Source organism: Petaurus breviceps, unplaced genomic scaffold, assembly GCF_028583685.1.
Source record: "Petaurus breviceps papuanus isolate PSGF00001 unplaced genomic scaffold, PetGlider_PUasm1.0 140, whole genome shotgun sequence".
NCBI lineage: Eukaryota > Metazoa > Chordata > Mammalia > Diprotodontia > Petauridae > Petaurus > Petaurus breviceps.
The window spans coordinates 47,983,429-48,009,002 of record NW_027185698.1 but is presented as its reverse complement, the minus strand read 5'-3'; the positions used below and the strand labels follow the sequence as shown (position 1 = coordinate 48,009,002).

Below are 25,574 nucleotides of genomic sequence, written 5' to 3'. Positions count from 1 at the left end.
GGTGAAGCCATTCTAGAAAGCAATTTGGAACTTTACCCAAAATGTCACTAAACTGCACTCCCTTTGATCCAGTGATACCACTACTAGGCCTATAATCCAAAGAGATGAAAGAAAGAGTAAGAGGACCCATGTGTATACAAAGATTTATAGCAGCTCTTTTTATAGCAGTAAAGAACTGGAAACCATGGGAATTTGGGAAAAGCTGAACAAATTATGGTAATGAAATACTACTGCTCCTTAAAAAATGACAGGATAGTTTCAGCCAAGCCAGGGAAGACTCATGAACTGATGCAAAGTGAAATCAATAGAACCCAAAGAAAAATTATACACTAACAAGCTTTGTAAAGAAAAATAACTAAAAGATTTAAGAACTTTGATCACTGCAGTGATCAACCATGATTTCAGAAGTAGTGATATGACATACTACTCACCTCCTAACAACGAGGTGGTGAATTCAAGGTACGGAACCAGACATTTTTTGATCACAAATTTGGGAATTGGTCTTAAGTATGCATAGTTGATACAAAGGTTTTGTTTTTCTTTCTTTCAATCTGGGACAGTGGCTGAGGGGAGAAGGGGGTGTCAAACAGACTATAGCAATTCATTTGAGAAGTCAGTCATTATGATCATTTTGGGTTTATACTAGGAATGCAAGGATGGTTCAACATTAGGAAAATAATCAGCATAATTAACTAATGCAAGAAATAAAAACATCCAAACTGCACTTTTGTCTTAATACTTTAAAAAGTCTTTGACAAAGTATGCCAAAAAACACCTCTAAAAATGGATCTTTGTAATCATAAAAAGTATCTAAAAAAATCAAAAGCAAGTATCTTTTAAAATGGGCATATAGCAGTTTTCCCAATAAATGAGAAAAAGCAAGGATGCCAATTCTCCCATTATTTAATATGATTTTAGAAATGCTAGCAGCAGCAATAAGACAAGAAAAATTAAATGTGTAAAGACAGGCAAAGAATATTTAAAATCTGATGTTAACATGGTGATTTATTTTTAAAATGCCAGAGAACCAACAAAGATATCAAATAAGACAATAGTTTTAGCAAAGTTGCAGGTAAATAAATAAACCCCATAAAAATCAAAAGCATTTCTAAGTAATATATAACAAAATCTAAGAAGCAATAATAGAAATGGAAACCCCACTCAAAAGAACCACAAAATATATAAAATATCTGGGGGATCAGTCATACATAAGACTTGTATAGATGCAATTATAAAGTATCCCTTAAAGAAATAAAGAATAACTCAAATAGCTGGAAGAATATTTAGTGTGCATGGCTGTGCTGTACTAATATAATAAAAATAACACTTACCACGGTTAATCGGCAAGTTTAATGCTATAGTATTCAAACTATCAGGAGCATCACTTTACACCCCCTCTTTAGTCTCATCCTTGGCTCTACATACAAATTTATTTTTCTGACATGTCTTTAACTTTCTCTTCTGAAGCATTCCTCCCCCACCTGAGCTAACTTAAGGTATCTGCTACTTTTCTCTCTCCTGTACCAACAGGCTTCTCCACAAACGGTCAGCCGCACCTTCCTGCCATAGAACTCTTGTACACCTTCTAGGGGTTTCCCTAACACACACCAAATCTAAATGCCTCTTAGTCTATCCTGAGGTCTTTTCTTTCCCACCCTCTCATACTTCTATTCTACCAACTACTTCCTTTTGTCTATTTAAGCAAATCTACATGGGGAAAAATTCTATAACCCACACCAGGAAAATACTTAAGGGCTCAAGCTCTGCTCCTACCTCATCTTTCCTAAATTATACATTACCTGACAGGCCCCTAGAACGAAAACCTTCCTCTACAGACACTTTCTTCCCTCCTCCTTCTACTCCCAGTCTTAAGATGAATAGATTTTCTTAACCTACAGGTCCAGTTCTGTTCCCCTTCCTTTTATTTGCCTAAGACTATGATCTTTCTTATGTCCAAACTATATCATGCAAAGAATTAGATAATCATAGAATTTTGGAGATGGATGGGACCCCAAAGATCTAGTCTAAAACTCTTAACTCCACAACAGTCCTGATAAGTATTAATCTAGGTCCAGTTTTAACAACTCTAGTGATAGCGATCTTATTACATAGCAAGTACTTTCATTTTTCAGCAGATCTAATTACTGGAAATACTCCAAAACAATCTTCCCATTAATATCACAGTTATGTCAAAATTAGAAGAGAACTCTGAGGCCATTTAGTCCAAACCACACCTGAACAGATTTCCTTTCTATAGCCTCCCTGTGATCATCCTGCCACATGATTTTTCCACAATCCCCAAAGAATCTCATCTATTTTTGAAGTATTAAGAAACTTTTACTTAAAATAAGCAAAAACCTCTTTGCATCTTCTACTCATCAATTTTGATTTGTTCTACAAAGCCAACGAAATTCCACATGACAATCCTAAAAACATTCAAGCCGGTGATCAGCTCTCTTACATCTTCTCTTCTCCAGGATAAGCAGGCCTAGTTTCCTCAACAATTTTTCATATAGCAAGAATTTTCTCATCCTCATGATCACCTTTCTCTAGACATTCTCCATGCTGTCAACATTTTCCAAAAAATGTGGTTCCAATAACTATACAATATTGTAAATAATGGTTTGTTTGGTGCAGAATACAGGACAACTACCACGTCCCTTATTTGGGAAAATATATATCTATTACTTCAAACTCCGATCATATTAGCTTACTTTCACTGTTAAAAAACCTAATTACACAAACCTTCCCACAGTTTCTTATCCATCTTCTCAGTTTCTTCAGCTGATATCTAATACTTTATCCCTGCCTTCAGTTTTCATAACTAAGATCTCTCATCCTACTTTTTAGTTCACCTCAATGATAAGGCTAGGGAAAGTGCTATCTAAGAACATGGAAGATAATGCCATTTCCACCAAACTATCTAATTTTTCTCTCTGCATACTTTGTAAAAGAAGCTTTAATAATGCCTTTGTTTTTGCCTTTCCTGGATATACCACCCACCCACTACTGCTAAGACTGGTCTTACAACAAAGAAGAAGGTACACAAAACCAACTGGCACAGCCACATCTAAGGTTTCAGGCAGTAAGGGCATTCCCACTACACTGGAGATAGATATGCAATCCAAATAGGTCTAGCCCTTCTGAAATTTCTCCTGAGCTCTTCCTCGACTCGTTCCCCTCTTACAGTCAAGTCAGAATTGTACAAGGTTCTTTGGAAAGACTAAATTAGAATAAATCTGCATAATCTGTTTGAAACCTATCCTCACAGGGATCCTGAAAAGAACAGGGAAGGTCAGAAACTGAGGAAGAAACAGGGTAAAGGTTTATATAACAAGTGGTCCTCAAAAAGGAACCAGAACAGAGCTACCTCAAAAAGCCACATGATCAGACTGTGTGTGGTCCAGAACTACTCTGTTCTTAAAGCTCTCTGGGAATGGAGTCTTGATACTCACCTTCAGTAATTCAAATCAGCATGATTAACTTCTATTTCTATAGTACTTTAAAATTTACTCAGTGGTTCTTCACAAAAACCCAGTGAGGTTGGTGTTGTTCAGTTATCACCTTGAGATTACAGATGAAGACACAAGGCTGACAAGAGTGAAGTGATGGCATGTTAGCTCCCAACATTAACAAATGCTTTCCTTTAAAAAGCCTTTTGAGACAAGGAGCCACCTCCTTACAGATTAGGAGGAGGAGGCCCTGCCAGGTGAAGTAGTTTGGCCATTGATGTGGCCAGTTAAATGGCAATGAATCAGTGAAAATTTACTAGGTACTCACAATGTCAGGCTCAGTATTAGGAGCTGCAGACATAAGGGAAAAAGAGTGTTCCCTCTGTCTTCCACCTGGGGGCTATACTTTACTTGTCAGAGCAGGGGAAAAGGATAAAGGAAAAAATCCAACATGTCCCAAGAAAATACCAAGACCACACAAAAATAAAGAGAAGGCAGTTTTATGAGAGGGATGTATAAGAGTAGGGGATCAGAAAAGGTATCATACTGGAAACTGTATTAAGTTGAGTTTTGAGGAAAGAAGGCTTCTAGGAGGTCTAGGAGAGGACTGGCACACGTATGACTCAGCAGTGTGTCTGTATAAAGACACCAAAGTAGAATTATGTACAGGACAAGCAAGTAGGTCAACAGGGATGGAAAGTATACTGCATGAGTCAGAGTAATGTGCAATAAACCTGGAAAGGTGGACAGGGGAAGAACCAGGATTCAAACTCGAGTTTTTTAAATTTACACCAACACATGATGCTCACTCTCCTGATTCCACTTCTGCCTTCCGAAATTCCCTCACAAGGCCTAGATCAAATCAAATCCCCTTTCCAGCTTCCCTCAATTAAAAATATTTCCTTGCCCAGCATTCTGTTAGTCCTCTTGTGTTAATCATGTTACTTTTTATTATGTTGATTGTGTTACTTTCATGCTATAAGAATATATGTACATGTCTTATCTCTACTACTGGAATGTAAGTTTCTCAAGGGCAGAAACCCCATCAGCAGCACTAAAAAGATGACAATAATAAAGCTGTTGTTCAGTCATTTCAGTCGTGTCTGACTCTTCTTGACCCCATTTGGGGCTTTCTTGGCAGAGATACTTAAGTGGTTTGCTATGTTCTTCTCTAGCTTATTTTACAGATGAGGTAACTGAGGCAAATAGGATTAAGTGATTTGCCCAGGGTCATACAGCTAAGAAATGTCTGAGGTCACATTTGAACTCAGGTTCCTGATTCCAGGCATATACTCTATCCTCTTTACCACCTAGAGGCCCAATAAATAACAATAATAATGAATTATTACTATAAAAGTAATAAACCAAAAATAAGGAAACCTAAAGAAAGAAAACCATGTGGAAACAAGATGAGTTGCATATCCCCATCACTTTATTTGCTACTGGAATTCTTCCAAAAATATTTTCAGTGATGCTACTAGTAGTTCAGTAGAATGAGAATTGGCTTTGTAGTCAGAGGACCTGGGTTCAATCCTGCCTCTGTTACTTACTTCCTAGGTGACCTTGAATAAATCACTTAACCCAGGCGGTAAGGGAGGAATGGAGATGCTTCCTCATCTACAAAATGAAAGAGTTGGACTAGAGGGCCTGTGAAGATCTTTTCAAATACTAATTCAAATACTTAAATGCTGAGGCCACAAAACCAAAAAATAAAGACAGTCCTTGCCTTAAAGGAGTTTCTATTCTAAAGAGAAAGACAATATATAGAGAAAGATGATGATCAGGAAGGGATATTTTGCTGCTGAAAGTAACAGTGATGTTAAATAGAGGCACAGGAGAATGGACTGATACGTTCTTTCTAGGACCAATGATAGATGTATTTAATTATCGTTATAAAACTGGTTAGTCACACTGTCAGGGGTGCAGAAGGTGAATGTTTGGTGGCACTGCACCTGGCAAGGAAATCACCAGGGAGGGAAATGATATGAGGCTGAAGCCTAATCTACATGGTAGCTGGTGACGGAGGCTGACACCTGAGGCAGTGAGACCCAGGGCTGGGGCTCTGGGAGTGAAAAGGCCAAGTGTCCAAGGCATGGTTTATAACCTGAGTGAAGTCTGCCACTACAATTCAGTGCCTGGTCTGAAGCACAGCCCTTGAGAGGTGCCTGGGGTGCTGAGAGGCCACATATATGACTACGTGGAAGAAGCAGGACTTGATCCCAGGTCTTCTGACTCATGGCTAGCTCAATACCCTTTAAAACATGTTATCTCTTCTGTAGTTATTTTTCTGAAAGAAAATCACCATGAACATGCCTTGTCTTAATGGTAGGCAAGATGGTAAAAATACCTTTTACATTCCAGAGAGCAACATGAAATGCAATATACACTGATTTTTCCCAATTATAATTTTTAATATTTTTAAACATTCTTTTCTTTTTAAATTTTAAGTTTCAAATTCTTTCCCTCCTTTCCACCCCTTTCCCCACCCACTGAGAAGTCAAGCAATACAATATCAATTATATATGTGAAATAATGCAAAACATTTCTATATTTCCAAAAAAAGAAAGAAAATTATACTTCAATTGCATTAAAAATTCACCATTTTTCTCTCTGGAGATGGATACCATTTTTCACTGCGAGTCCTTTGGAATTTTCTTAGATTACTTACTGTATTGACCAGAGTAGCGAAATAATCATCTCCTGGTTCTCACTTCACTTTGTATTGGTTCATATAGGTCTTGCCATGTTTTTCTGAAACTACCTCCCTCATCATTTCCCAAAAGTAACCCCTTGATTTCCAATTCTTTGCCACCATTAAAAAGAACTACAAATATTTTTGTACATATAGGTCTTTTCTGTTTTCTTTTGATCTCTTTGGGATATATATGTAGTAGTGGTATTGCTGAATCAAAGGGTACACATGGTTTGATAGCCCTTTGGGCATAGCTCCAAACTGATCTCCAGAATAGACCAGGTCCTACCTCATTAGTGTATAACTCTATGTGTCTTTCTATTTCAAGTATGTTTCTTATAAACAACATATTATTAGATTCTGGTTTCTAAACCATTCCATTATCTCCTTCTGTTTTATGGGTGGGTTCATTCCATTCATAGCTATGATTACTACATATTTCCTTCCATCCCATTTTCTTCTGTTTCTTCTTCTCTCTCTTTTTATATCCCATCCCTCCTCAAGTCTATCTTGCTTCTAACCACTGCTTCCCTTAATCTGTCCTCCCTTTTATCATCTTCCTCTTATCCTCTTTTCCTCCCATTTCCCTATTGGGTAAGCTAGATTTCTGTATACAACTGAGTGTATACATACACACACACATACATATATACATACTTACACACACATATATACATATATGTGTATTATATGTGTGTGTATTATATATGTGTGTGTGCATTTTATATATATTCTTCTCTTTTTAAATCAATTCTGATGAGAGTGAGGTTCAAGCATTGCTGCCAGACCCTCCAATGTGCCCTCTACTGTGAATGCTCTTTCTTGCTCTTTTATGTGAAAAAATTTTCTTCATCCTACCTCTTCCTTCCCCCTTCTTTCTCACCATAATTTCCAAGTCCAAATGAAAAAGACCATGCCTAATTTGATTCAAATATTTCCCTCTTAGGTAGAGTCATAAATTTAGTCACTTCACCACAAACCTCAGGAATAAGAGTCTTTTCCTAACTCATTCTGTATTATCTTCCTTGGTGGTGGCTACATCTTCTATGCTTCATGAAACAATCATACTTTTGTTTATTTTTTAGCTTACATCATTCATTTTCACAAAATTTTGAGTTACAAATTTTCTCCCCATTTTTCCCCTACCCACCACCATCCCAAAACAGCGATCCCACTGAATATCCCCTTCCCCAATCTGTTCTCTCCTATATCTTCCCCCATCCTCCCTCCGATTTTCCAGTAGGACATGGTGGATCTCTATGCCCCAGTGCCTGTATATCTTATTTATCAGTTACATGTAAAATAATAATAATAATTCTTTTAAACATTTTATTTTAAACCTTTGAATTCCAGATTCTTTCCCTACCTCCCTTGTCACCCACCCTTACTGGGAAGTAAATTCAAAAGAGGTTGTACATGTGTAGCTATGTAAAACATTTCCATAGTGGATCTATTGTGAAAAACTGACTATATTTCCCTCCATCCCATCCCACCCCCCACTTGCTCTATTCTCTACTTTGATCTTGTCCCTTTTCAAAAGTGGGTGCTTCCAACTTCCCTCCCCCCCCAGCCTACCCTCCCTTCCATCATCCCCCCTCTCATCCTCTTCCCCGCTATTCTCCTATAGGGTGAGATACCCTATTTAGTGTGCATGTCATTCCCTCCCTCAGCCAAATTCATTGAGAATAAGGTTGACTCATTCCCTTTTGCCTTCCTGCTCTTGCCCTCAATTGTAACTGTTTTCCCTTGCCTCTTCTATGTGAGATAATTTACCCCATTCTATCTCTCCCCATCTCCTCTCATTATATTCCTCTCTCACTGGTCCTGTACCCTATGCATTCATATGCCCATATACCCTCCTATACAGACATATATATGTATGTATACTTATATATAAATATGTATGTGTATACACACACACATTTCTATTCCCTTCAACTATTCTCATACTTTGAAAAGTTTCATCAGTTACAATTATCGTTTTTCCATGTAGGAATGTAAATAGGTCAATTTTGATAAGTTCCTTATGATTTCTTTTCTGTTTACCTTCTCATGCTTCTTGTAGCTGAATGTCAAATTTTCTATTCAACTCTGGTTTTTTCAGCAAGAATGCTTGAAAGTCCTTTATTCCATTGAATGATCACATTTTCCCCTGAAACATGATGCTCAGTTTTGCTGGGTAGGTGATTCTTGGTTTTAATCCCAGCTCCTTTGCCCTCTGGAATATCATACTGCAAGCCCTTCCATCCCTCAGTGTAGAAGCTGCCAGATCCTGTGTTATTCTGATTGTGTTTCCACAGTACTCAAATTGTTTCTTCCTGGCTGGTTGTAATATTTTCTCCTTGATCTGGGAACTCCAGAACCTGGCTATAATATTCCTAGGAGTTTTCTTTTGGGGATCTTTTTCAGGAGGTGATTGGTGGACTCTTTCAACCTCTATTTTGCCATCTGGTTCTAAAACATCAGGGCAATTTTCCTTGAGAATTTCTTGGAGGATGATTTCTAGGTTCTTTTTTTTATCATGGCTTTCAGGTAGTTCAATAATTTTTAAATTATCTCTCCTGGATCTATTTTCCAGGTCAGTGGTTTTTCTAATGAGATATTTCACATTACCTTCTATTTTTCCATTTGTTTGAATCTGTTTAACAGTATCTTGATTTCTCATAAAGTCATTAGTTTCCATTTGCTCCAATCTAATTCTGAAGGAATGATTCTCTTCAGTGAGCTTTTGAGATTCTTTTTCCATCTGGCAAATCTGGTGTTTTGTTCTGCATTGTTCTCCTCATTGCCTTTTTTAGTCTCTTTTGCCATTTGAGTTAGTCTATTTTTTAAGATGTTATTTTCTTCAGTCAGGTTGTTGACTCTCATTTTATAATTTTCTTGTATCATTCTCATTTCTCTTCCCAATTTTTCTTCCACTTCTCTTATTTGGTTTTCAAAGTCCTTCATAAGCTCCTCTATGGCCTGTAAGCAGCTTATTCTTCTCTTGGAAGTTTCTAGTGCAGGAGTTCTGACTTCACTGTCTTCCTTCTGTTCCATGCCTCGATCCTTTTTGTCCCCAAAAAAGGAGTCCAAAGTCATATTACTGTGCTTGCCTTGCTTGCTCATGTAGACACTCAATTACTTGACTTTTGAGCTTTTTGCCAAAGTAGAACTCTGCTACCAGAGCAGGGAGCTCTGTCCCAATATCTGGGGTTTTCTCAGCTGCTGGAGGTATTAGTTGGGTGCCTTCTCTGAAGCCTCCCCATGCTCTGGTAAACTGGTCACACACTCCAGGACCTCCATCCTAGACTGCAATCCAGATTCAAGCAGGTTAAAGCAAGAGTGATTACCCCTCAGACTGGTCGCTTGGTCCCCCTACAATCTGCAGACCAGGAGCTCTGAAGTAGTCACCTGGTGGTGGCTGCACTGTGCCATGCCTCAGCCTCAGCCTCTTCTCACCCCAGGGGCAAAGACCGACCGAACTCCCAAATTCCCAGGTCCTAAAGTCCACACTGCACTAACCTCTCACTTTGTCCTTAGCATTTGTGGGTTGATAATTCTGGAAACTGCCACAGCTGCTGGTGATCTAAAGTCCCTACAGCCGGTGGCTGGTTGTGGACACCCTGAGGATAAAACCTCGGGCTCACGTGGGGCTGGGCTTGGCTTGGCTCCCAGAGTACTGTGCTGGCCGCTTCCTGCCAGCCTGCTGGGCTGTCCTCAGTGGAAGGTTAGCTTCTCTGTGTCATTTTTGTAGGTTCTGTAGCTCCAAAGTTTGTTCAGAGTCACCTTTTACATGAATTGGAGGAGGTGGAAGAGGGAGCCCCGCAGAAGCCCTGTTTCTACTCTGCCATCTTGATTCTGCCCCAGTCATACTTTTAAATCCTCTCAAAAAACAGATGTCCACCTTGAGATGACCTTTGTCTTCCTGACAGAGCAGAAACCTCTTCATTTTTGTCACTGTATCTCCAGTGCATAGGCACTGAGCATAGCTATCACTTAAAACAGCTATGGGAGATTTAGAAGGCTCACCTGCTCCTGATTTCCAAAATAGCGACCTCTGTCACTAGAAGTACAAAAAGCAGGATGCAGAAATAGGTCTCTAGCCTTGTTTATTTTGTTGTGCCTCTAGAGACCCTTTTATTACCACAAGGGGCAGGGTATACCAGATATCACTACTTCAAGGGACCAAACATTTTTCTTTTTCATGAGAAATCTTAACTAGCTCCAGGCAGAACAATAGAAAAGCACTCACTCAGTGTGTAGTAATAAAGTCACCTGTTAAAGTGTTACTTGTTTCCAGAACATTTCGATCACAGTTCAGTCACCTGGTCACTAACCCAACTTCATACACTCTCATTGTCTCTCCCAATTCTGCATGTCCTCTTTTATCTCCTCTACTGCCCCTGTGATCTTAGGTTCTTCAAAGAACACAAAAATGTTGAGCCTTGCACAGGTCAGGGAGGAATGACATCAGGGCACTCAGACTCTATGTCTGAAATATTTCCTCCTCCTGCATGGCTGTAATAAAAAAAAATCCTAGCTAAGCAAAAACTCTTCACCACTAGTAAGTGTCCAAAGGTTTCAAATCCAAATCTCTGACTTCAAGTGTAGTGCAATTCCTTCCCACTAACCCACCCTATATTACAATGTAAGTGCTTAACGTTTGTTGAATTGGATAAATGCCACCTTTTTCCACTGTGTTAGTCTGATACCTAACACGATATGCAGGTGACTCTGGGATCTTGAAGGCTCTACAAGCACAGCCCAAGCACTATAAGGAATAGACCTGAAGGATGAACTGTGGGTCTGTCTGTGCACCAGCTGTCTTTGTTATCATTAAAAGTTTACCAACAGAAGACTGGCTGACAGCTAATTAAAATTTTGTAGCAATATCAAATCATACAGACCATCTACACTAAGGAAATCATAGATTATTCAAAGCATCAGAAAAATATCTTTTTTTTTTTTTTTGGCTATCATCTTTGTCAGAAGCCCTTCTCTAGGGATGTACCATAACTGGCTACTGCTGTACAATAATTCTAAGAAATGCCATTTTACCCATTCTCAATCTTTTTCCATCCAGGGCACTAAAAGAAGCAGTTTAATTAAATTACACAATTTTTAAGCATGTAATATACTAGAGTCACTGTACCTAAGAATTTGCAGATAACACTATGAGGTGACCATGTTAAGTCCTTTATATTCAATGAAAAGTAAAATGAACAAGAGAGAGAAGATGGGAGTCTATTCCTCTGTTCTTGTGTTACAATCACTCACACTACCCACTTAAAAATTTGGTCAGGCAGAGAACCAGGTAGGCAAAGCAGAATTACAAGAAGGCAATTTCCTTTAATGTGTCTAAATAGATCACAGCTTTATTATTAACAAAAAATAAAGGGTAGGCCTAGTCTGAAATATGTGATATTAAAATAAAATTTTTAACTACTTTTTAGTTCATAGCAATACTAGGTTAACATGAGTAGAACATGTGGAATCTGTTATTAACATCTATGCAACTAATACAGCAATGGTTAAGTATCAGAGCAAGATCTATAAATCAGGGGCGGCTAGGTGGAGCAGTGAATAGATATCCAGCCCTGGAGTCAGGAGGTACTGAGTTCAAATCTGGCCTCAGACACTTGACACATGTACTAGCCGTGTGACTCTGGGCAAGTCACTTAACCCCAATTGCCCTCCAAAAAGCAAAAAACAAAAAAAGTTATAAATCAAATTAAAAATAGGTCATTCTATTAAGTGGCTCAAACCTATTCCCCCTTTATTTATTGTTAGACTTATTTGCCCAGAATGCACTTTTCCCACAAACATTACAAAAGTAAACCAGACTTTCCAAAATAAACTGTCATGAATTCCAAATTAACTAAATGTAACTTAATGACCAGAGGCAAATGTTACCTGAATTTTGATGGGCCAGGTAAAATTGCTGACATAAACAAAGAAAGTGATATTTGGGTGGCTACGGAAATCAAATTTCTCATTGGAGAAACTATCTTTGTACTCTTTAATGTTGGTTTTTGAAACAACAGCCATCTCTTCTCCAGCTTGTGTCCCAGCTGTTGGGTGAGAAAGGAGAATAAGTACATTGCATACTATAATCTACCATAGATTATCCTCAGATATAATTCCTAACTACATCACATTCAGATAAATAACCAAAAGAACATATATTTTTTGTGGTAATATTATGAAGATAAGCATTGTAGTGACACAATATATAATTCTTTCAGGTTAAAAATTGCTTTATATCCTTTACCACAGAAACCAAAAATTAAAAGCTTTTCAAAATACTATTAAACTGAGATACCAACACTACTTTTTTGCAATATTTCAAGTCAAATTTTATGCTTTCAACTTATTTTGCCACTGTCTAAAAAAACCCTTAAAACATGTATGCTAGGTCTCTGGGTCCATCTGTACCCCTCAAACTGACAACTGTAAAGAACACTGAGGGGGTTAGAAAGGTGCTTGAGGTGTCACTTAATCTATTCTTCTGCTTACTAGCAAAAAGTCGGCCTAGATCTTCCCAGAGAGATGAAGATCTATTTCTAAGACCCCCTCTCACAAATTCCAACTAAATCTCTCAGTAATTAAATCCTCCTAGGACACAAAAAAGTTGGAAGTGTCTCAAAGATCATCTTGCTTGACCTTTCACTTTACAGGAGGAAACTGTGGACCTTGAGAGAGTGTGAAAGTTGACTTCAGTTCTCTCTTTCTATCTCTCTCAGTGTGGGGAGGGTATGTGTGTGGAGGCATCTGTATACACACAAATATATACATATGTATGCAAGTATGTACATATACATATATATTGCTTTTTTTTGTCTTTACACTGCCTACATTTCCCCCATATTCTTCTTCTCATCCCTCCTACAGGGCCATCACTTATAACAAAAAATGAAAGACAAAAAATTCAGGAAAGCCAATGAACGTATCAAAAAATTTTGTAAATTAACTTTGATAATATTGTCAGTTTTATTACACTGGCAAAGCAGAGTCACAAACACTGAATAGTCCTCCATGGTCTTTATTTCTTTAAACAAATTTTGTAATTTATTCTATACAGATACTAAGTTGCTCAGGCAGAATGATTCTTAAAGACTATGCATTTTGCAGTTATTTTGAAGGTGACTTCCCTTTCTCTTACTGACTCCCAGGTTTTGTTATTATTATATAGACTATACAGCATTTTAAGGTTAACAAAACTATATAGGGGCAGCGAGGTGGTGCAGTGAATAGAGCACCAGCCCTGGAGTCAGGAGGACCTGAGTTCAAAATCCGGCCTCAGACACTTAACCCAAAACTAGCTGTGTGACGCTAGGCAAGTCACTTAACCCCAATTGCCCTGCCTTCCTCCCTCCAAAAAGCAAAACAAAGCAAAAAAAGTGTATGTGTGTATACATATATGCATATATATGTATACACACATACATATATATGTATACATATGTATGTATATTATCCTCACAATAACACTATGAGGAAGGTACTGCAGGGTGCTATTATTGCCGCTTTACAATAATAAAGCAAAGACTCAGGGAAGGTGAGTGATTTGCCTCATAATCAGCAGAACCAGAATGGGGACCCAGGACTTCTGATTTTTTAATCCAATGTTCTTTTTACTGTACCACAGTTCCTTTGGTAATTGGTAATTTGGTAATTCCTGTCCTTTGAACAGTAAGTAGTCAGTCTTGAAGGTCTTGAAGTCAGTACAGCTTCCTTTTCAAGGGCAAATAAGCCCAGCTGCTGACAGCTTTTCTCATAGGCACCTTTCACCATGTATCTACTGCCCCCTAAGCTCTCCAGAAATGCTACACAATCATCTATAAGGATGCAAGCACGAGGTGATTAGGACTACATGGAATGGCCACAGATGAGTTGTGGGATACCAGCAGTGTGCTATGGGAGCTTTGTCTGTACTAACTCCATTAATGATGTGGACTCAAACCTTTAAGTTCACATATATTTTTCTGCACAGAAATGTTTACTAGGTATTAAAAGGTTAACCAGCCTTCGTTATATATAAAACCTGTCTTTTCTTAGTCTTTTGTTAGTTTGATTCCCCATCCCCCCAACCAGGGAATTAGCCTGAAGCCGACCCTTCCAAACTTCCTTGCCTTTAGAATCATTCTATGCCTCCATCTTGCCTGAGAACATTTAAGTCTCATCCTCTCAAGCAACGTTAGGAACCATTAGTGCATGGTCAGGATTGTTACTCATATAGTCCTGGATTATTTATGAAGTAGCTTATGGTGCGTGCAAGTAAGTCATCAGCCCAGTCTCTCATCCTAAGTAACAACAGTAGGGGATCGTAATTCAGGGAAAAACCTCAGGCTCTGGAGAGTCTGGAAACGAAAGGATCATTGAACAGGGGTACAGAAAACGGAAAGTTATGCTAACTTTTCAATTCAATAGTAATAGTTATTTCTACAGTGATTTATGGCTTGCAAAGTATTTTCCTCACAAGAACCTGGTGAGACAGGCAGTTAGAGTATTATCAGCCTGCCTGTTTTACAGATAAGAGAAAGTGAGGCTCAGAAATGGCAATTTGCTTATGGCCACAAAGCTAGTAAGTGGCAACACCAGAAACTGAACTTGGGGGTTCCAACTCCTAACTCCTGTAATCTTTCCAGCATCCTGTCTCTTCTATCTTTATTCTTTTTATCTTATCACTTTCCAAACTTCAATACATCTTCACAACTGAGCACATGAATAAGAAGACTGGATGTAACATATTTCCAGGTTTTAAAGCCAAATACATTCTAGTTCTTTGTAATAACCTAGAGTTTTACTTACCTGTAAAACTTGTTGCCCAAGTAATGTTGAGATTGAAGTTTTTTGAGGCATTGATAAACATATCCAAGTCCCTGTTTTGCTGATTGAAAAGAGAAAGTCGTGTTATTAAGTGATATTAGAGTAATTCTGAGATTTTATAGGAAAGTCATAGTTAAATTTCATTACTATCAACTTTTCCAATTGCAGATGAACTTACATTTTACTAGTGTCTCATGAGAAACCTAAAACTTTTGAGAAGAACAAGTGTTGACAAAGGGAACTTAATGCCCAGGTGATTTTCCTTAAGCTGAGCTACAAATCCAAAATAAAATTCAATTTCCCTGCCATATAGGTATGAAGGAATTACTGCTCCATAAAATGGACATATGGTCCAAGAAAGCACTTAAAAAAAAAGATTCCAGGTGATGACAGAAGCAGTACCTCTAACCAGAGTTCTACCTTTTTTAAACTAATGGAAGAAAACCAACCCTGAAAACCATTGCATAGCACTACCTTCACCATTGACCTTGTACAAACAAGAATCATCACAAACACCCAGAGAGACATTAGGTCATTGTGATCATACCTCTTCAGGTGTAGCCACAAAATTGATAGCTGTGTAATAACGGTCATCCTCTTGGGATAGACTAAAGGTGAACTGATAGTCAATAAGAAGTGTATCTGTGGGGGAAAAAAAATTATGCAGTTTTAGAAACAAAGATACCCATAGAGCAACAAATTGGAAAGTAAATCAACTAGCTAGCATTTAAAGGAAAACAATGTAGGCAAAATGACCCTTAATGTAACAGTGACAGGGAGGCCTGGTTACTGTTATTTCATCCAGCTCACTTCCTGAGTCTCAATAGCCAGAAAGAATTCCTTAGCTCATCCCCACCAAAGAAGTAGCTACTAGCCAAAGGCTCTTTTAGAAGGAGATTCTCTTGTCCTAATATTAACTCCTAAAACCCATTCTTACTCAGCTGGTCCGTTGCTCTGTTTTGTGTCTTCAGTTTTGAATTTGGAGTTTCAATTTAGGCAAGGACTCTCCCAATGTTGATCTCTTACCAATTCCCTATTTCCACCCTGCTGAGCCTTTTGAATGCTATGGAATAAGTCCCTCTAAATTCCCAAAGGATTTCTGTCCTCATCTCCAGCTTTGATAACACTTCTTGATGCCAATAGGTCATTCCTCCACCCTAAGTTCTGCTTTTTGGTTTACAGAACACTGCCTTGAATACACAGATTATTTTGAGAAATCACTATTTAAAAACAAGGGATCAAAATATACATTACAGAATTGGCATGAAATTCTGAACTATTTTCTCAGGTCCAATCTTTAGTGTTTTATTTTTATAAGAATCATCTATATATTTCAATTCTGAAGGACAACAATGGAGAGTGTAGAATTTAACAATACTCATCAAGCCTCTTATTCACAAAACAAAGTTTGAAATAAATGTATTTTTAACAGAACAGTAAAAAATGAAAGGTACTTCAAATATGCTGGAGTTGAGACTGATGAAGACAGTCTGTGGGGCTTTGTTTTATAGGAAGAACACAAACTGAGCTCATGAGCTCTGCACTCTGCTCAGAGTAGGACCTGAATAAATGCTAACCCTGAAGTGAACCTAGTAACTCAGATGATAATTCCTGCTTTGCAATTATGTGGCATTTTTCTTCCAAGAAAATTAATGTACTTCATAGAGGCTCTTATCCACAGCCACCCTCCAGAGAATGCCCAAAGCTTCTGCTTTATCATCTAGCAGAGCCCAACTATGTTCCATGTACTGTATATTTATAAACATAATTTTAAGTAACCTTAAGTGTGGTTGCTTATTTTTTGCATCTTAATGCTTATTTTGGTTTCTGAACTTGTGCCCCAAAAGTTCAATTAGCAAGTAGAATTACAAAAAAAAGGCCCCTAGAGTGTCAGCAGATAGTGACCTGGATCACCCTTCAAAGAAGAGCCATCAAAAGGATCTATTAAGACCTAGGGCACTGGCCTTTAGTAAAGAAGCCAAAGCCCCTATACTCAGATTCCTACCAGGGCCCCTTGTTCTGCTGACTTCTAAAAGAGGTTCCTGGTAAACACTCAAGCACATGCAACAGCACCAACTACACAGTTCCCAGACAAGTAGGAAAAGTAGAAATACTTACAGTAACATGTTCCTTTGAGAGGATTTCCTTGGTAACGATTTTCTACTTCACATCTAGAAAAATTTATTAAGATTTATTATTTTCCTTCTTTGATGAAAAAGTATTTTTTTATATCATTTGTAGATTTAAAATCAGACTCAGAACTCAAGTCTCATCTATATCAAACAAGGAAAAAATATTTTTCAAGGCAATAAAGTCACTTTTTTCACTTATGCCCCAGTCCTGGTCACATCAGACTACAGTCATTGTGCTTCTTCTTGTCTCTTTCTATAACTATCCCTCCACCAGTCCAGACAAATATTTGTTCTCTAAGAGAACATCTAGTAGGGTGCTATAAAAAAAACCCCAATAATACCATACATTAAATAAATACTAAAAAACCAAAACAGCCTGATACAAACTGTATAAAAGAGAGAAATTTAAATTACAAATGGACTTTACTAATACCTGCAAAGTCATTTTTTTGCCCTTTGGGAAGTCAATACCATCTCTAAAGGAGACTGTTAAATAAGTGAAAATACTTTCCAACTTGCCTTTTCTAAATTACTTTCGATGTTCCCTAGGTAGTTTGCTCCCATTTCCATAAATGTGAAATGAGGAAAATAATCTTATACTTTATTTAAACTCAAATAAACCTGTTTCCCTTCTGAAAAATAACTTGAATACTTAAGGAGCAGCATATTCAATAAAGATCTCAATTTCTACCAGTCTACCACAAATCACTAATTCCCATTTAAAACTTTTTCAGTGCAGCAAACCTAGCAATCTATGTAGCACATTCAGGAGGGCCAAGACGGGCAAATGTTCTGTATTCTTCCACAACTGTCATCTCAGACAATTCCAAAGTTATGGGTTAAGATCCCTTCTCACAAGAACCAGGGTGCTACGCTGTGCTCACTACAATTTTGAGGTAGAGATGTAGGATAGTCTCTCTGCTCTGAAAAAGTGATGCTGTCCTACTTTTAAGGAGGATCCAGGAAGGATATGATAAGATTACATAAAGAACCTCTTTGAGGGAAAATTTTAATTCCATACACATTCAGCTCAACAAGCCTCAATATTTTATTACTTTGTACCCAACTCAGGGGTAGAGATGCATAGTGGATTTTATTATACCACCTCTTTTATTTTAGAATCTTGGCTTCAAAAACCAAAATAGGATTCACCAGTAGCTTCTCTTCAGAAATTATTAGCAATGTAAAGCATGCAACTAATAGACTTTAGTAAACACTAAAACCAAACCAATCAATTCTGCTATAACACAGATCCTCAGACTAATAAATTGGAACTTGGCAGTCTATTATGGTGACAGTTTTATTATCTGTAAAATAACAGCAAGTTCAACTGATACATTCTCATTTATAAGATACCAGCCAGATGTTATGGTAGGCATAAATATTTCTTTTCATCCTTGCAACCCTTCTTGTAAAGAAAAAGGACAAAAAAGAATTTGCTGAATGAGATTTTCCTCTAAATCAGTCCTCCCCCAAGTATTATGCCAGCTAGGCACCACAAAGAGATAGAATGTTTCTTCTTTGACCCATTTGTTCCAAAGCCTCCATTCAGAATACTCTAGTTTTCCCACCTCCAAGAAATGAGAGATGTGGCAAGGAGAAATGTTTTAAACAAAAATTTGTCTTTCTTCCTCTCTGGTTCAGTTGGAGAATCCTGACTAGCTAAAAACAAGTATGGAATTGTAGAACACAAATAAGTTCATTTCAATAGGCACAGGTCAGTGAATACCAAATTTTGGTGGATTGGGGTTTCTGATTTTAAAAAAAGATCATTTTCATTTGGAGAGGTAAAGAAGACATTTTTGGTCTGAAAGAGGAACCATTAGCACTCAGCTAATAACTTAATCACTTTCCAGTTTCTTTAATATAGACTTTGAATTATCTTACTCACATATGAATTCTGCATTAATACTCTTTCCTCATGAATAGGCTCTAAAAAATATTCTCTTCACCTGGAATATGTGGTAACAGGAGTAAAAAAGAAAAAAGTGAGTGAACACCTTATCCCAGGATAAGGCTCATAGGGATGGCAGCAGCAGCAGAAGGAAAGAAAGATAAAAAATGGGAAATCTCTAAACCGAAGAAATTAAGTAAGCTCAAGGATCAACATGGGCAGAGTTCCATATCTAAAAGTGGATTTTAGGCATCATTAAAGGTTTAGAGCATAGTCAGAAGGAAGTCCAGACCAAAAGTTCTCAAACTTCTTGGTCTCAGGACTCCTTTATACTCTTAAAAATTACTGAGGACCACCTCCCAAGAGAGCTTTTATTTATATGGGTCAAATCTATCAAGATTTACCATATTAGAAATTAAAATGTCTTAGGATTATTATGAAAATAGTTTTGACCTCAAAGACTAAAAGGGGTCTGAAGGGGTCTTGGGGTCCCCTTTGGGGTCCCTTATCATTTTTTTGAGAATGTTGTCATAGGCCAAAAAGGGTATTCAGCTCCCTTCTCCCTCCCTAAATCAGTTGTAAGGTAGAATCAAGTTCAGGGGAAGCTAAGGTACTCAGAAGGACCAATGGACTATGCATGAATCTTGCATATTGCTGTATTGGAAGGCAACCACTTCCTTTCTTTTCTTGAACAAGAGAATTAACCAGTTCAATTACGGGTAAGGGTGAGAGTCAGTAGAAAGGATCTCTAGATATGGATTGCCCAGGGTTAATACTACCCACTTGGTAACCATCTCCACTAGAGTTTAGTTTTCTCCAGCTGAAGTTGAGAATAGAGTATAAGTGAAACTTCAAATCAGTCAATTTTTCAGGAAAGAACTCTGGAATTGAAGCCAACAGATTGGGATCAAATCCTGATTTTATCACTTAATACCCATCTGACCTCGGGCAAGTAATTTAACCTGTTTGGGTCTCAGTTTCTCAGCTATAAAATGTGAAGACTAAATCTAGATGGTTGCTCTGGCCTCTTCCAACTCTACATTATTATCCTATGACTACTCTTTGGTAAGTTTTTGAACAAATACGGTGAAAGGAGGTAAATCTTAAGTCTAAAGGGACTTTGATAACTGCTTTAACAGATCTCTTCGTCTCCCCATCATTAGCAAAGATCACTTAGATTTAGCTGACTGTAAATGCAGAATCACTGTAATTATATTTGTTAAAAATAAACTTTCCTACCAGGGTTCAAAATTCAGTATATGGTACAAGTAGGTAATACTCACAATTGGCATTCATCTCCTTTGATTCCTTTGGTGGTGCAGAAACATTTGCCTGAATTTGTATTACAGAGGGAAGCATGACCATTACACTTGCAAGCTGTGAAAATGAAAGAAAACACAGATTACACTTGGCTAAAGAAAAATTAGTTTTCATTCTGCCAATAAAACTACTTTAATTAGAAAATGGAAGAGAAGGAAAAGGGAAGTACTTGGATGATGAAATTCACCACAAATGTCAAGCACTAAAGGTACTGAAATAAATTCAGTAGAGACCTGAAGAATGACTCCAGTTATTCTCAGGAGGCAGTTAACTTTTTGCATTTTCTACAAGCATGACTACCTTTCCAAGCTTCCAAAACTTACAATTCTTTCAGGACCTTTTCAGTTCCTTCACTTACTGATCCCCTATTTTTTATTATAAAGCTTAAATGTAAATACTTCAATATACAAAGAATAGAAAAAGAGAATTGTATGTTAAATTGAACTTCTATTATTTAGTTTTTTAAAGTTTAAATTAAATTTAACATAATAGCAAAACTTTCTCTGTGTGCCTTTCTGAACTTTCTTCTATCTACGATGTATTTTTTAATGTTTCACTGACTCTTTCTTTCCTCCTTTTTTTTATCATTATCTCTACCTTTCCCACCTACAACTTTCATCCCTTTCCCAAATAAAAAGCCCTCCCTTATAACAAATATGAGAGTTAAGCAAAATAAATTTACATACTAGCAATATCTAAAAACATTTCATTCTGTACCTTTAGTACACTGACCTCTCTGTCAAGAGGTAGTAGCAAGCAGCCTTCACTATCAGTCTTCTGGAGTGATGACTGATGACTCATCATAACTCTTCATTCTTTTAAGGCTATTTTCTTTATGTTACTATAGTCAATGTATAAAATGCTCCCCTGGTTTGTTCACTTCCATCTGTATCAGTTCTTACAAGTTTTCCCAGGTTTCTCTGAATGTCTCCTATTCACCTTTTATGGTGTAATATGACTCCATTATATTCATATATATCTTTGGTCTCTATTCCTTTAGTGATTCAATAAGGTTTAACTATCTATCTTCAAAGAGCACAAAGGACTCTGAGAAGACCTTTAATGATGAGGGTGCATTCTACCCACCTCCCCAAAGTAATGATTTCTTTTGATAACTTTGAGTGCCGTAGGAAACCAACAACTGCTGGTTTTGGCAAAATGTGAATCAGGAGTACTATTCCCTACTAAGAAACATCTGACTATAGTCTGTTTTTGTTCTGAAGAAAAACTCAAGATAAAAACATAATAATTCAATTGAAATATATTCCCCAGTCTTTAGAATTGATGTGGGAAGATCAAGGTCTGCTTAGCAACATCATGGCAAATTTAATAATTTAATTCTCTCTCAAGGATTCTAGAAGCAGATTTCTAGAAGAAAAGTAGATGAGAAGCAAGACATGTGAAAGACAAGTCTACAAAGGATATGTCTAGCATGTCTGCTGTTTTAACTTAATTATAACTTCTCTGTGCCCTAATACATGGTCTATCTTTATAAAAGTGCCATGAGAATTACCTTAAAATATAAAATATTCAAACGAAGAGAACACCATATTATGATCTTAAATAGTCTTATTTCAGAAATGGAAATTCAGCTAGCTATAAAAGAAATACTGAAGAAAAATACCCTAGTCTAGATGAATTTAGAGGAAAGTTTTATCAAACTTTTAAAGAACTATTAATACCTCTATTACACAAATTATTCTCAAAAATCAAGAAAACACTCCATCAAACTAGTTTTATGAGACAAATATAGTCCTCATATGTAAATTAAGAAAGGATAAGGCAAAAAAAGAGAACTATAGATCATTAGCATTAATGAATGTTGATTCAAAAGTTTGAAATAAAATCCTGGTTAAAAAGATTATTGCATTTTACTTTTTTTAAACTCACTGTAAGCAAGTAGGTTTTATATCAGGGGTGCAACTTTGGGTCAACATTAGAAAAATAATTAATATCATTAACTAATAATATTAATTGATATACATATAATTATCATATTGAAAGCAAAAGCATCCCAAATCACATAATGTTTGGATCAACAGATTCATAAAAAGCTTTTGACAAACTGCAACTCTTCTTTATGCTGAATACCCCATAAATAATCAGTGCATTTATTAAGCAATTATTGTTACTTAATACAGCATCAGGCACTGTTAGATTCAGATGAAACAAAGATGAAGGAAAAACACCCAACTGAAAACTGTTTCAAGATCAGCAGTGAGTTCTTTATTGTTAAATTGAATAGCATTTTCTCAAGTCTCATCTTCCTTGACCTTTCTGCAGCCTTTGATACTATCAACCACCTCACCTTTCTAAATCAGAAGTTCATGGACCACTTAATATATATCTTTCTATATGTACATTTTAAAAGTTCATGAATTCTAGGTCGAGAAACCCTGTGCTAGACGCTCTCTCTTTTTGTGCCACTTCATTGTGGTGGTACTCTTCCTCTCTGCCTAATCAATTCTTCTCACTCTCCTTCACCTCATCATCTATGTCCTGCATTATGTATAAGAGCTAGCATCAATTCTGGGAGGTTAGGTGCTATTATTATCACTGTTTTTATAATTGAGAAAACTGAGGCAAGCAGGTTAAGTGACTTGGCCAGGGACACACAGCTAAAAACGGTCTGAGGCTGGATTTGAATTCAGGTTTTCCTGATTCTGGTTCCAGTGAAGGACCCTTGTGGTGGGCTAAGGCAAGGAACCCTGCCGTCCCAAAGCGGGGATGAGAGAATGTGGGGACCCTATCACCCAGCAGGGTAGAGAGAATTATCTACCCAGAGGCTGTGAGAGAGGGTGAGTTAAAAGAGAAATGAGTCTCCTTTATTGTCTTGAGTGCAAGCCTTTTATAGGACACTTCCTAATGGCTTTCCCTCGCGGACATTTCGCACTACAGTGTTCCTAGGCTGGGGGCAAAAACACCACGCTCACCTGGAGAATCCAATCCTCACGCCTGTGTGCTTGAACTCTTCACTGGGGGATGGGGAACTGATCCAGGTCTGGCAGCCAGCCCTTTGCCTGAGGGGGCTTATTCAGCCATCAGGGTCAGGATCTCACTAGCCTGTGGTCCTCAACAGACCCTCATATATTCCAATTTCAATTTCAAGTGAAAACTCCAAATGATACATTTACCTGTCCTATAAACTATTTCCTTTATCTGGAATGCCCTCTCAACTCCTCTCTCTATCCAAATCCTTCCTAACTTTTTAAATTCTCTCACCTCATATTTCATTCATCAAATCTTCTCTGACTAGTTCAGGCCACATTTCTCTTCGTTGCCTTTAGATTTCCAGGACAATTAGAGTCATGATCAGAGAACATTAGAATTTAAAGGAGGCTGTAAGGCTCCATCTCTTTGTTAAAGCTTCTTAAGAAACGTAATGGGCTAAATCAATATCAAGGTTAATAACCACACTAGGTTTACATACCATTGGAATCACTATAGACACCATTTGTGGTACCAACACATCCCAAGGCATCTCAGACATAACTACAAGACTTCTCAGAATTTATGGAACCCTTCCTTAGCTACAAAGTCGTACTTTCTTCCCCTCTTACATTTAGAAAAAGTATTTTCATTTAGCAAGTTCATTTTATTACCAGTAACAGGAGGAAAAAGTACAGCTTACACAGAGTTCTAGTAAAGCATTTTACTCTATCAGGAAAAGCAGTATAGTATTTAAATATTGGAGAACTCAGGCTTATATGAGCAATATAGTTATTAATATGAAAACAAAACAGAATCCAACTAATACTGCTTTTCAATTTTACATGCTAACAAATGAATGCTTTTTCCTCCAAATACAAATTGATATTGCTTTTATACTCTTAATCTTCATGGACGGGAAAATTCACAATGATTTAAAAGTATACTGAAAATAGCAAATGCTTGCTAAGAAATATAGCAGTCATTTGCCTTGTCTACCTCATCTTTATAATTTAATGATTACAGAATTATTAGATTTACATTTAACAAAACAAGATTTCACTTACGTTGACACGTTCCTCCATTAGTAGGGTCACCATAGAAGCCTGATATACATGTCTCACAATGTTTGCCAGTTGTCAGATTCTCACACTTTTCACAGATACTTTCATTGATACATTTACTGTGTCCATTACATTGGCATGCTAGGGAAAGAAAAGAGATTCAGGATGGTAACAACTTCACAGCAAAGTTGTAACATCCTCAAAAATCATGGACTTGGACTACCTAGATCTTCCAAAGTTATAGCTATCTGAAGCAGCTTGCTGGATATACTACTTGTCATGAGAGCAAAAAGCAAAGTTTAAAGGACTATTTTCATAAAAAAAAAAATGCAGCCCAATCACCATAAAGATTTAAAAGAAAAAACAAACATGGGGTGGCTAGGTGGCGCAGTGAGTAGAACACCGGCCCTGGAGTCAGGAGGACCTGGGTTTTGATCTGCCCTCAGACACTTGACACAAACACACACAAAAAAACTAGCTGTGTGACCTTGGGCAAGTCACTTAACCCCAATTGCCCTCCCCTCCCCCCTCCAAAAAGCTAAAAAAAAAAAAGAAAAGAAAAAACAGACATACTAAATGCAGACTTTATCTGAGTTGGAACATAAGCTTATTTGAAGAGATGGTGTAGCAGCAACTACACTGGCATACCTAGGATGGCTGCTAGCACAGGTTCTCAGATCTGCTTTACTAGGAAAGATAGCTGTTTAATCTTAAGATGCTTCTCATAAGGGAGACCCCAAAACAAAATACCAACTCAGAGTATATATACACTTCTCAGAGCCAGAAGGCATCACAACCCTCCCTCATGACTCAGTGACTAATTAAAAATTAGCAAAAGGTGTGAAAGCCTTCCTACAATTGTACAAGACTCCCCTCAGCAAGCTTTCCTTAATGGGCTCCATGTAAGGCCTATTAATGGGCAGGGAAGATCTTACATCCCATTAACACTACCAACAGTCATGTTATACTATAGAATTCCAAGAGGAAAAGTGGAAATAGATCAAGAGTTTGGGCTCTGTAAGAAACTGACAGAGCCATGACATGGTAATGATTAGATAATTCAATTATCCAGACATCTGCTGAAATTCTCTTGGCCAAAAGCAGAATGGCTATTTCTTCCTAACAATTTCAACCTTCAAAAGTGAAAGAAATAATTAAAGGAGGCGTGATTCTATACCTTGTTCTCACCGACAAGGAAGAACTTACTGATGAGGCAGAAATGAATAGGAACTTGAAGGGAAAAGTCGGTCAACTAGCATTCAATAGTCACCTGTTATGTTC

General features: G+C 37.4%; 1 protein-coding gene across 2 annotated transcripts in view; it reads right to left on the bottom strand.

Annotated features, from left to right (window-relative positions):
• Positions 1-25,574, bottom strand: part of ATRN (attractin) — a 237,717-nt gene that overhangs the window by 85,517 nt on the left and 126,626 nt on the right. For both annotated transcript variants that reach the window (XM_069071714.1, XM_069071705.1), the window contains exons 19-24: positions 24,297-24,434; positions 20,265-20,358; positions 17,074-17,126; positions 15,503-15,597; positions 14,938-15,016; positions 12,040-12,197 (exon numbers count right to left, since the gene is read on the bottom strand). In XM_069071714.1, the coding sequence (XP_068927815.1) occupies positions 12,040-12,197; positions 14,938-15,016; positions 15,503-15,597; positions 17,074-17,126; positions 20,265-20,358; positions 24,297-24,434 (617 nt within the window). The remainder of the gene's footprint in view (positions 1-12,039; positions 12,198-14,937; positions 15,017-15,502; positions 15,598-17,073; positions 17,127-20,264; positions 20,359-24,296; positions 24,435-25,574) is intronic.